The sequence below is a fragment of the Anabrus simplex genome, chromosome 2 (assembly GCF_040414725.1).
Source record: "Anabrus simplex isolate iqAnaSimp1 chromosome 2, ASM4041472v1, whole genome shotgun sequence".
Classification (NCBI taxonomy): Eukaryota; Metazoa; Arthropoda; class Insecta; order Orthoptera; family Tettigoniidae; genus Anabrus; species Anabrus simplex.
Genome location: NC_090266.1, coordinates 681907405 through 681920820, shown reverse-complemented (window position 1 = coordinate 681920820; position 13416 = coordinate 681907405). Strand labels below are relative to the sequence as shown.

The following is a 13416-nucleotide window of genomic DNA, read 5'->3' as shown; positions in this document are numbered from 1 at the left end:
ACCTCCCACCAAGGAACATAATAATTTGTAACATTTTTTTTTCTTTCCAGTATTCAAATACCAGCCCTCCATACAGAAATATAGAATTGTTGCTGTTGCTTTTATTATTTGTCTAATATGCACTGACTGGCAAATAAGAGTCATCATTCTTCTCAAAGGTTACACTGTTTTTCAAAACATTGCAAATTTTTGTTATTTTACTGAATGGAATTGAAGGGATACTGACATATTAATTTACCATCTTGCAACTGAAGTTCTCTTGCTGTCGCAGACCACCTTCCTCACACTGGTATGTGTGTTTCCACCCCTGGCGATTATGACTGACTCCATGTACTGCAGCATGCTACCCACAAGGTCGTGGATCATTTCCTGGGGGATATCCATCTACTTCCCTGGGAGTGCTTGTCTCATTTCATTCAGGGTGTCAAAATTTTGATGTTGGACATTTTACCCAAGCATATCACATAGGTGTTCAATAGGATTGTTGTCTGGGCGATGTGCTGGTTTGTTCAGGGTTTGTATACAGTCATGAAATTCTGACACGAGTGACTCGAGTGGCCGCTGCTGTGCATTCAGAGCACCTCCATCAGTGACGGCAAGCTCCGTTCACACCTCAAAGCTGATACCCCTTCCAAATAGCACACTCTCGGAGATATTGCGGTGTGAATATCGCACCCCAGTCCTTCTCCATACTCCCTGTTTACCATCAGGTGACCGGAGACAAAATTGCTATTCATCACTGAAGAGCACCATTGATCATTGGTCCACAATCTATTTCCAATCCAGACTGATAACCAAAAGTCATTATTCTTGTTGGAGGTCACAATGTTTTTCATCAAGTTGCAAATTTTTGTTATTTCACTGAATAGAATTGAAGGGGTACTGACATATTAATTTACCGTCTTGCAACTGAAGTTCTCTTGCCATCACAGGCCACTTTCCTTACACTGGTAATGTGTGTTTCCACCCTTGAAGTGCTGCTTTGTGCTGAGGAGTAAGCTGCTCCCCATGCTGGTGATGGGTCGTCTTGACCTCAAATAGGTTTCTCAAAGTCTTCATCTTAGACTCTTCTTGCTTATAGTGCCATTTGTTACTGCCTGAAGATGATTTATGGCTTGGACTTCAGTAGTGTGGTAATCTCACATGACCTGAAAGACCTGCAACCCGTCTTCCCTGGCATTTGCTTGATCCATACCGTCTCTGATAGTTACTGAGCTTACGGAATTGTCTCCGACCACGCTGAACACTCCCAAATGTTGCACCGATCATATTAGCGGTGTAACTAAAACTTTGTCCATCCTTGATTAATACAGTTGCTCTTGCAGTGTCTTCTCGGTTAAGAGGTGTCTTTACTTAACCAGTGTGAAAGAGAAACTGAAGAAATGTTTATACTTGTGACAAAAATTATCTAGTTATTGATAATCCATCCATAGCTTCTGCTCCAGTATCAAAAAACCTTCTAAAAACTTAAAAGGTGCAATAAAATCAGTGCCATGCACTTTGAGTTGAAAAGTTGCTTATGGAGTGGCTTTTATCTCTATCTCTTACCTCTAAAATTGTTACATATGCATTTCTTAGCTCATAAAACCGCCCTCATTGGAAGGTGTTCTTGTGTGTTGGTGTTTATTTGTTTCCAGTTCATTTTTTTACGAAGTGATGCACTTTTTGTGCCAGTCAGTGTAGTTTATTATGTACCATTTCCAAGTGGAGTGCTGCAGATTCCATTAGAGATATTAATTGAAATGTGTGAATATTTCATAAACATGAATGTTTTGATTTTGAAATATTCCGCAAAGATAGTTTCTGAGATTTCAGTTCATCCCTTACATTCAGAAGTGTTGGTTTGGGTAATTTCTCTGAACTATATTATTTTTCATGTAAGTTGTGATCAGTTCGACACGCAGTAGTTACAAGTAAAGGCTGAATTGGTCACACGTCCGCGCATGCGCGCGCGCGCACACACACACACACACAGGCATAACAGGACACAGGTGCAAAAGGGATTTGGTGAAATACCCTAACTCTGCAGAACCAATGCTTATTTGGATGAAAATAAGCAAAGTTATAACTAGCACTTTGTTATTTAATGTACTTTAGCTGCCTCTGTGGATCAGTGTGTTGGTCTCCGGATCCCAAGATAGCTAGTTCAAACCTGGCAGAGGTAGTCTGATTCTTGAGGGTAGCAAAAAGTCCATTCGACACTCCATGTAAAAGATCTCTGGTGACACATTTGGTGTGTACCTGACAAAATTCATTAAACCTCAGCCATCGACGCCCAAAAGAGTTTTGGTTTACTCGGTCTGTCATCTAGTGGGCTTAGAGTAAAACAGAACGTTGAAATTGACGAGCGGACAGCCAGATGGCGTCAAATTTAAATGTCTGCACACAGTAGCTGAGGCTATAAGATAAATATTGTTTTAATACCTATAACTTTAAGACACGCTGCAACGTTATTGACAGTCTGGGATTGTTAATGAATCACCATTAATCTCCCTTGTGGGTCACAGGTGCAATCTGTGCTGCGTAGTTGAGTTATTTACTAATAGAGTACCCTATCAGTGAAACCATAGATATTTGAACCAAAAAAATGTAATATTATTTCCTGTTTCACCCAACACAGAGAGGAAAAAATAAACCTAATCTATGTAACCTACAGTACATAATCTACCAAACACCAACAGAATTACCCAACATATAATTTTAAACAATGCTAATCCTGATTTCTACCGACAAATACCAACACAAATTGTTTATTCCAATAACTGGGTCATTTACAGACCAATTTTTTCTATTATCCTTAGTAATAATTACTTTATCACTGCTGAATGAAAGAGCACCATCAACTGTGGACTGTGTCATGTGGAGTACTACAACTACAGTTGTGTAATCCTGTGGACTGCGTTCAGAAGGTGGGTAACATACTTAAAAATTACCTATCACAATTTTTTGCATTTTGTACAACATATTTATTCCTAAATAAAACATAAAATGCAACAGGTTTACAAAAGGTATTTTCAACATTGTGAAAGTAATCTGTTCATGTTACTCTCAAAATAAGTGTTTTCTGCAATAAATTGTACAGAAAAAATCTGCACTACTCAAATTGACCATACTCAGCATCACCTTACACGCACTGTGGACAGATCGTACATGAACCTTCTGAACTTATGATGCAAAATAGCTTGTCTTCCTCTTCTTTTTCCGTGGGCAAATTTGACGTTTCTTCCTTCCATCCCGCGGCAGTTTGCCGCAAGGTCCAGGTCTTCGTGGAGATGTGCTTCAGCTCCCACAACTCGACCGATAGAAAATCGCTTTTCGCGTGGAAGGTGTTTGTTCATTATTCTTTCTCACAGTAAAGGTTCGATCAGTTGTTTCCCGAGAGCTATCATGATGTTCATCCTGATAAGTACAGTTCTTTCCTTGAAGGACTGGTGAACAATATTTGCGTTCATAAAACTCATATCAAGGACACTAAAAAACACAGCATTGAGCAAGTTGGTTGTGTGGTCAGTGTTGCTTAGCTGTGAGGTTGCATTCGGGAGATAGTGAGTTTTAATCTCATCATTGGCAGCCCTGAAGATGGTTTCTTTTTCATGGTCCCCACTATGGTCAAACCATTATTTTGCAAGTTCAGTGGAAACATACCAGTCATTAATAGTAAAGTTTCGGTTACTACCTGCTTGCACATTCTCAGAACAGCCTGAGTAGGAACAGCATACATCCTCTCATCTTGGGGAAGTCCTCCATTAGTACCTTTCCTGTACTAAAAATGTGTGTTGAACACATAGTCCTCAAATTGGCAACGTATATGAAGCTTCAGGCCATACTTTGCCGGTTTGGAACAAATATGCATTTTAAATTATACCGCCCTCTAAAGGCGATTAGCATTTCATCCACAGTAGCATTAGCTCCTAAAGTATAGGACCTCTGCAAATTTCCGTTGAATTTCTGTAAAATGTTCTTGATAGCAGCATCTGGATCAGAAATCTTGTGTAACTCCCTGTCAAATCTTAAGACAGTTGCGAATTACAGCAAACCTTGCTGATGACATTGTGATATGGAAAATATCACAACCTCTCCTGCCTATACTGAAGAGAGAGCAAATGTCTTTGTTATTTGATCTGAATACTGCAGTGTAGATGAGAAGGCTAAGAGAGCTCTTCAGGGTCTCAATTCTGTCCTTTCCATATTTGAGTATTTTCTCCTAATATTTTCCAGTTTTATACGTATCCACACAAGTATTTTATTCAGCATGTCATCACTGAAAAGAATAACCTCAAGCAACAGGTGGGTCTACTGGGTATGTCTTCTTAGATTACGGGAAATTGCTGGGCTCTTGTTCTTTACTATGAGGCCCGCTAGGGACCCCACGTTAATTTCAATTCATCCTTCCTTGTTCTTCTGTTCTTTCCAGTATTCCGTCATTGCACTGTGCTTTATTCTTCTCTCCTCAGACTACTGTACTTTGGACCAGGTTTCCTTTTCATTCTTCCTTGAAATCCTTCCATTCTTTCTAAAAATCTTATCTTCTGTAGTTTCCTCTTCTCTTATTTTACTTTTCTCTAAATCCTTCTTGACCTCTTCATTCTTGATTTTTTTTCTCCCGAAGTTACTTGAATATCTGTTTTGTCGATCTATTATCATCCATTCTATAGATATATCCAAGAAATAGCTATGTCCCCTTATTATTTCCGTTATATTTCCTATGTTCTGGTATATTTAATTGTTTCTTCTTAATTTCCATTGTTCTGTTGTTTTCATTGGACCTAAGATATTTCTTGTTATTCTTCTTTCCAGTACTTCCATTTTATCTAAACTATATTTCAAATCTAGACATTGACTTGCATTAAGACATTCTGGTTTCACCATTGTATTGTAGTGCATTATTTTAAGATTTTTATATAAGCATTTCTTATTTTAAACATTCTTATTGATGTCATACGCTCTTTCCATCTTGTGTAACCTTTCTTCTACAACCCCGTGTGGGTGGGGGATGCAGACGAAGAATACACCCATGGTATCCCCTGCCTGTCGTAAGAGGCGACTAAAAGGGGCAACCAATGGATGATTGAATTAGAACCATGAAAATATTGGTGATTAGTACCATCACACGGGGAACACCATGGGTCGCCTTTACTTGCGAGTAGTACCACTATGTTAGGTACACAATAGGTTTGCGATTAGTAGCAGCAGAGAGCGATTCACTGTGGGTTTCCAGTACCTGTGATAGTACCACTATATGCAGAAAGTCAAGGGCTTACTTCGCCTGCGATTAGTACCACTATATGAGCGACACCATTGGTCTGCGTTGCCTGTGATTTGTGCCCGCTATGTGAGGGACACCACGGGATAGTACGAGTCGCTGTAATTAGTACTCCTATGTGAGGTGCACCATAGGTTTGCATTGCCTATGAGTGGCGCAGTTATTTGAGAAACACCACTGGTCTGGGTGTTGCCTGTGATTAGTACCACTATATGAGCGACGCTGTTGGTCTACATTGCCTGCTATTTGTGCCCACTATGTGAGGTGCACCATAGGTTTGCGTTGCCTATGAAAGGGGCTGTTGTTATAGAAACACCATAGGTCTGGGTTACATGTGCATACCTGCCAACTTTTCCGATTTAGGCGGGAGACTCCCGATTTTCGACAGTTTTTCCCGCCTCCCGATTTTAGCTTATTTTTTGGTGAACTTCAGACATTTGTTTTCAAATCCCGCTGTTTCAGCTTGTTTACACCAGTGGCCGGAAGTCCTTCGCTCATTGGCTGCTTTCAAACGAAATATTGACGTTTATTAATGCCTGAATGTGCCATGTTTATTGAAACCTGTATATCGCGACGCATATATCGATTGTCAATCTCGTTCTCGCGTGCTATTTTCGTGTTCGCTCACATCAGTCTAGACGATTCTAGAGACTAGTCGTTACATATGGAGTCTTTTTTAGTAATTTTAGTGACAGAATTTCAATGATAACGACTAGTGACTTTTCTAGAGATTTTAGGAGCCATTTGGAGACATTTCTGACTAATTTTATCTCAATATAAATAGAATATAAGAATTTTGTCTGCACATTGGTCAGAATTAAAAAAAGAATGATATTTCCGTACTGGCCGTGACCACAGTAACAAGGGGAAATGTAAGTTTTAATTTTCCGTAATTTCTGTCTATGCATGTATATATGTACGCCTATCACAAGAAAACGGCCGAAGAGAATTTAATGAAAATCAGTATATAAAGTCAGAGAATAGGTCGCTACAATCTAGGCCATAAATAATTTTATTCACGCTGAGTGAAATGGTAGTTTAGGGGAAGGCCTAAGATGTAATTCTCAAATATTTATATTGTTATTGGCCCTGTTGATAAATACTGTATAACTAAAGTTATATATTATTAAATTTCGTATCGTTTATGTCTTATACATTTTTACCGTACCGGCTATGATAAGAGATATTCATGAATTTGGATTTTTGTTGCCAAGTCCATATAAGCGCCGAGGTACGAGAAAATGGGACAACAGAATTTAATGAATATCGGTATGTTAAGTCGGGGAATAAGGAACTACAGTCTATGCTATACGTAATTTTATTCACCCTGTTCGAAATGGTAATTTAGGGGAAGGTGCCAGAAATTTCATTTTTGATACCTATCTTATTGATCATATCGAAAAGTACTACATAACAAAAGTAATAGAGAATACAATTTCCGATTATTTATGTCTTATTCAGTTTTAGTGTACCTACTAAAATGAAATTAAATTGTGAAGATGATTATAAGAATGAGAAAAAAGTCATGAAGGAACTATCGCTGGAATAATAACACAAGAGGAAATCATGAAAGAAAGGACGACTCACTTTACAGAGTCGGAAGAAAACTAAATGTGAAGGCCTGCAGTATAGAAAGCTCATAAAATTGATCAACAATCACATTACATTGGCCATTGTTTGTTGTGATGTGCTTTGTGTATTCTTCTGCCATTTATCTCCGATAGATGGGATTACTGCTGCGTACCAGTATTGAGTATAACAGCCTACCTAAATATTGGCAGGAAGTAAGAGGGAAGTTAGATCTCGCTCTTCTTTAGCATGCTATTCCTCTGGTTCATAAATTTTCTGATACTACTGGTACGTAACACACTGGATCATCATAGTATTCCAGCTATTCGATCCCTATTCTGGGGCAGTGATTGGAATGAGCAGTGTGCACACTTAAACGGAATAATTACACAGGCGTGTTCACGGCTATCTACGTCCTGGTTATTCTAGCTCTGGAACTTTGTACTGTTAGATCGACACCGTATTATTTTCGTTAAAAGTAAGAAAATGTGCTGTTTTTCATTTTTTCGAATATTCATATAACAGCATTGCTTTTAATCACAACATTAGTACTGACGTCATTGTAATGACCTATGTTGACACTTCAGTTCGGAAAAATGTCAGGACAGTCTTTCTGAGAATTCCATAGCACAGCACGAGTACATCAGGTAGTTATTTGATACAGATAGCATTGCGCTTCGCATAATCGCACTGAAGCTTGATGTAATGTATTAATCTATGCATTTGCAAAGTAATGGCATCTAAGTGCATGACTGATTCACACGTGTGGAGCATGAATTCATGCTATTTTTGGAAATATTATCAGAGACCGATCATCTCACTCACATACTTCCTGTGAGGGAATAGAGATGTGTAATTTTTAGCATTGTAGCCTCGTATAGCAACAGTCGGGCTTTGAGACAATAAGTGTTATAAATATATCATAGTACTGTACTGTGCTGGACGTAGAATAAGCAGTTTTGACCAATAATATATCTCCTGATTTTCATATCAAAATCTCCTGATTTTGGTTTTGTAAAGTTGGCAGGTATGCATGTGCAACGTAGAATACTTGTGAGTAGTACCATAATGTTTGGAACACCGTGAGTTTACGCTACTTTTGATTAGTACTGCAACTTGAGAAATACCATGGTTCTACTTTACTAGCGATAAGTACCATTGTGAGGGACCATTGACCTAGATTTTGAACCCCTTTAGACCAGCATCAACAGTTCAGGGTTGTGCTTTGGAAGCAGTCCCTTGGTCAGTAATATAGCTTCTGGGAAGGTGAGGCATTGCGGGTTGGATCCACTGATTCTTTTAAATTCATATTCATCCATTCATTCTTCATTATCTCATTTTGAATTCTGGTCAGTGGATGAATTTTGGACTTTCAAATTTTCATTGCATTGCGTCTCATTTCGTACCATTATGGGCCGATGACCTATATGGTAGGCCCCTTTAAACAACAAGCATCGTCATCATCTTTCTTCTACAGCAGATTTTTCTAAACTATTTTCTAGGATTGTTTCTCATAGGTATTTCAATTTCTTTACTTTCCATATTCGACTTGTGTTGTCAAAAATTTGAAAGCATTTTTTTATGTTTGTAATAAATTTGGATTTTTCTACAGAGATTCTCAAACCAGTTTTGTTGGCTATTTCTTCCAAGAGATTGATTTGTGTTGCATCTGTCAAGCTCTCTGAAAGGATAGCAAAATCGTCCGCAAATGCCAAGCAATCGATTTCAAAACCTTTTTCTTTTCTCCCCTAAGTTAATGGCAAAATTTTATGTTTTTTTCATTTTTCATTCCAAATTCTTACAATTTTCTCTAGGATGCAATTGAACAGAATTGGCGAAGAGCCATCACCTTGCTGTACACCTGTATTTATTTTGATAGGTTTTGATAATTTGCCCATAAATTTTACTTTTGAAACTGTGTATGCAAGTGGATCCCGTTTTAGGTTTGCTAATTTAGATTTCTCTCCAAATTCCCATATTGTGTTATCTAAGGTTTTTCTATCAACAGAATCATAGGCCTTTTTAAAATCCCCAAATGTCACTGCTATATCTTTAGAGTTCAGTATTCTATGACAAATTACTGATTTTAAATTAAATTACTAGGGGAATCGATTTCTGTAACATCTGATGGCCTAGCAAGCATCAGTTTTTGAAAAAGAGAAGTCTCTCATAGTACATTGGCACTGTCAGTGGCTCTAAGTAGGCTAGGCAGTGGCCTCCATAGTATGCACTAGCCATGCGTCTTGCTAGGTGTGCTAATTACCATCTGATGAGCCCAAATTGGCACACTATGGCGAAACACTGGCAACATGAATGAGTTAGCTGAAAAAGTTATAATGTCCAATAATGGACCAATTATATTGGTATTGTACTATCTTTTATCTTCCGTTATTATTCTTGCAGTGTCTTTTCTTTGTTGTTCGAATCGTTCATAATTGTCCATCCTTCTAGAGCATTTCCATTGAATCGTTCTTTCCGTTAACGCATCTTCACTAATTTTATATCACCCTGGTTTCTTTTTCAGTTTAGCTAGCCCAAATATTTTCTGAGCTGCGGTGGTTATTTCATTAGACAGATCTGATCTTGCCACTTTCCATGTTCAGTTACTTCTAATTCTTCTGATAATGATTCTAATGTTTCTTAAGTGATTTGTAGCCTGTTATATTTTTTAACTCTTTCCATCCTGTGATTTCTGTGGGGTAAGAATTTGTAATTTTAGACAGGTAATGGTCAAAGTCAAATTCCCTGCTTCTTACTAACGTGACATTCATGATTTCTTTCATCTTTTTTTTTTAATGGCTACTTGGTCCAGCTGAAATTCACCTAGCTTCAAGAGATCCCAGAATTCTTCTACTTTATTTGTATTCCTGTCTTTTTCATGACAGTTAACAAATGTATAATTTTTATTTTTACATTTAATTGCAAAGGAAGATAATGTTTTGAAGCTAGATTTGAATTCTGTTACGTTGTCTTAATTTTTTATGTACATAAAAAGCTGTACCTAGAAGTTGCATTCCTTTCATAATTTTGATCGCATGTTTACCCTTAAAGAGTCTGTAATTTTTGTCTCGGTCACATTCTCATCCAAAAATTTGGTCTCTTGTACCGCTAAGATCCGAATTTCATTTCTATCTACAAGGACTACTTCTCTTTGTTCACCAACCTTTTGCAAAGAATTTCCATGTAGACTACTTGCAAAAAGTTTTTGTTTGAATTTAAGTCTGGAGGGTTTCCAAGGATGCTCCGACTCATCTTTATTGCAGATGTAGGGGCTCCCCAGAATCCTACGTCCCGGTGCATTGCATAATGCAATGGCGGATTTCTCATCTGACCACGAACCTACTGCGCTGGCGTAGCAGGGCGAGAGGTGATACTCCCACGTGGTGTGTCCCAGGTGGCAGATAGGGGGGTCCTAACTGGCTTGCCGGCAGACTTGAGCGAAATAAAATAGCTCTCGCGGACCAAACACACAACTCCCTGTGGGTGGGGGATACAGATGAAGAATACACCCACGGTATCCCCAGCCTGTCGTAAGAGATGGCTAAAAGGGGCGACCAAGGGGTCGAATTAGGATCATGAGGCTACTTGTATGTAGTACCATCACACGGGGAACACCATGGGTCGCCTTTACTTGCGAGTAGTACCACTATGTTAGGTACACAATAGGTTTGTGATTAGTAGCAAAAGCGTGTGACCGGGGAAGTTGGCCATGCGGTTAGGGGCACGCGGCTGTGAGCTTGCATCCGGGAAATAGTGGGTTCGAACCCCACTGTCGGCAGCCCTGAAGATGGTTTTCTGTGGTTTCCCATTTTCACACGTGGCAAATGCTGGGGCTGTACTTTAATTCAGGCCACGGTTGCTTCCTAGCCCTTTCCTGTCCCATTGTCACCATAAGACCTATCTGTCAGTGCGACGTAAAGCAAATAGCAAAATAATGTGTGTGAATCAGGGTGTGTTTTACATTAGCCGTGATTAGTACCACTACATGCGGAACACCATGGGCTTACGTTGTCTGTGGTTAGTACGATTATGTGAGAAACACCACAGGTCTGGGCGTTGCCTGTGATTAGTACCACTGTATGAGCGACACTGTGGGTCTGCGTTGCCTATTATTAGTACCTACTATGTGGGGAACACCACGGGACAGTACGAGTCCCTGTGATTAGTACACCTTTGTGAGGAACACCATAGGTTTGCGTTGCCTGTAAGTGACGCCACAATGTGAGAAACACCATAGATCTGTGTTACATGTGTGTATTACATTACCTGTGAGTAGTACTATAATATGTGGAATAACGCGAGTCTACGCCACTTTTGATTAGTACCGCAACATGACAAATACCATTGTTCTACTTTACTAGCGATATGTACCATTATGAGGGGCCGATGACCTGGATTTTGGACCCTTTTAGACAACAAACATCATCAATTCAGGGTTGTTCTTTAGAAGCAGTCCCTTGGTCACTAATACTACTGTATTGCTTTAAGCTAGTTTCTGGGAATGTGGGACATTGCGGGTCGGTCTACTGATTGTTTTAATTCATATTCATCCATTCATTCTACATCATCACGTTTTGAATTCTGGTCAGTGGATGATTTTGGGCTTTTAAATTGTCGTTTCATTTTGTACCCTTCTGTTCTTTCATAAAATTCATATGACTGCCAATTATGTTTGCCATCATGTTATCCCTAGCTGAATTTTTTACTAAGTTCAGTTTCCTTGTGAATTCCTTCATTCTCTCCTTACTTCCAGAAACATTCCTAACTCTTATTTCTTTTTATCCTGCACCTATTAACCCTTGAACTGGTAACTTGAATATTGGATACTTTGGTCCCTACTGTAGTGGCACTGTTGAATATTCGACATGTATATATTTCTCCACGTAATTTCCTCAATTCTTCAACAGATGTCATGATGTTCTCGATGTCCACAGCAGCCATGAGTTCGGTTTCATTCATAGTTGCACCATCGCTGTAGTGTTTGTAAACAAACCTTCATGGGCTCTGCTTTGCTATTCAACGTCATTTTAATTTGTAGTTTTCCATTCAGTGAGTTATTTACTTGCATGCCAATACATTTTCCCTAATATTTTCAAGAATATACCTCTCAGATTGATGAAACTTTTGCTAGTGCATTACAGGTACATTATTGATAATTTGTGTATTTCAGTTTGTTTTTGACATATTTCAGTTTTTTTGTACTTATGATCCAAAATTTTATTATTATTTTGAATTTAGGAATTACACTTTTTGAACAGGCTACATTTTACTAGTCAAAACATTTATGAAATATCGTGTCAACACAACAATCCTCAGTGTATTAGCTTTACATAGATACATAAAATTTTGTAGATTTATTTCATACATGGTGGATATTATAATAAAGTGTGTCTTCCCCCCGGTGCTATTCGACAAGAGTAGGCTATATGCCAGCACCGGGTTTCAGCGTTTCCATTCCTCTTATCATATATCACGTCATTCATTTCATCTCATCTCATTAACTCCTCTGATATGGTTGTGGCCAGAAAGGGCATCTGGTTGTAAAAACTCATTGCAAAGTTTCGTCTCACTTCATACCCAATCCCGTTGAGAAACGGGACAAGGGTTGGACACACGGTATAGTGAGTCTTTACAATTTCTTACCAGCTTTAAGGGTACGTATCTTGAAGAACTGTTATAAGCACAGAGGGAAAGACATGGTCCACAGTTATTCGGGCAGAATTAGCATAGGTGGACAATTGAAACTGATGCATTCTACAGATAAAAAGATCCTGGAATGTTTTTCTTTAGATGTCTCTAGTTAAGATATATTTCTTTGTAAATTGTCCGGCTCCGTGGCTAAATGGTTAGCGTGCTGGTCACAGCGGTCCCGGGTTCGATTCCCGGCAGGGTCGGGAATTTTAACCATCATTGGTTAATTTCCCTGGCACGGGGCCTGGGTGTATGTGTTGTCATCATCATCATTTCATCCACATCATTACGCGCAGGTCGCCTACGGGAGTCAAATCAAAAAAGACCTGCACCTGGCGAGCCGAACCCGTCCTGGGATCTCCCAGCGCTAAAAGCCATACGCCATTTCATTTTTTATTTCTTTGTAAATTTTTAGATATAATTTTTAAGTTGAACTTTTAGTAAACAGTCCCCACTTTGCAGTCATTGTGTTTTTGTAGTTTGAAGTGTGTAGTGCTCTTGAGCTGGTGTGAATTCTGTTTATTTTTTTTAACATGAGAAAATTTTTTAATTGCTTTTTTCCTTCTTTTTTTTTCTTCTGATTCTTCAATGAAGGGTGAAAAGGAAGGTGGAACAGTTCTCTATGGTACTTCGGAAGAGAGTGAAGGCTGTATAATTTTGTGCTTCAGTACAATGCATAGATGTGCCAAAGTAAAATTTTATGCCTTTTGTAATATTGTGCAATACCTTTTTGAGGAACCTTTTGTGATTAATCAAGGCTGTGTGCACATCACAGATAAGAGAGATGAGTTTTTGTGATTCGATACAAAGATAAGTTCTTTTTTAGTATGTAAGTTGTATGTATCTACTTGTTTGAAAGCAGGAATATTGTTGCTCTTACAGAGTCATTATGG

General features: G+C 38.7%; 1 protein-coding gene across 1 annotated transcript in view; it reads left to right on the top strand.

Moving 5' to 3' along the window:
* LOC136863639 (membrane-associated tyrosine- and threonine-specific cdc2-inhibitory kinase) overlaps positions 1 to 13196 on the top strand; it is a 197811-nt gene extending 184615 nt beyond the window's left edge. Inside the window, exon 15 of the mRNA XM_067140004.2 lies at positions 13118 to 13196. Coding sequence (XP_066996105.2) covers positions 13118 to 13178 — 61 coding nt within the window. The 3' untranslated portion in view covers positions 13179 to 13196. The remainder of the gene's footprint in view (positions 1 to 13117) is intronic.
* Positions 13197 to 13416: the final 220 nt, after the last annotated feature.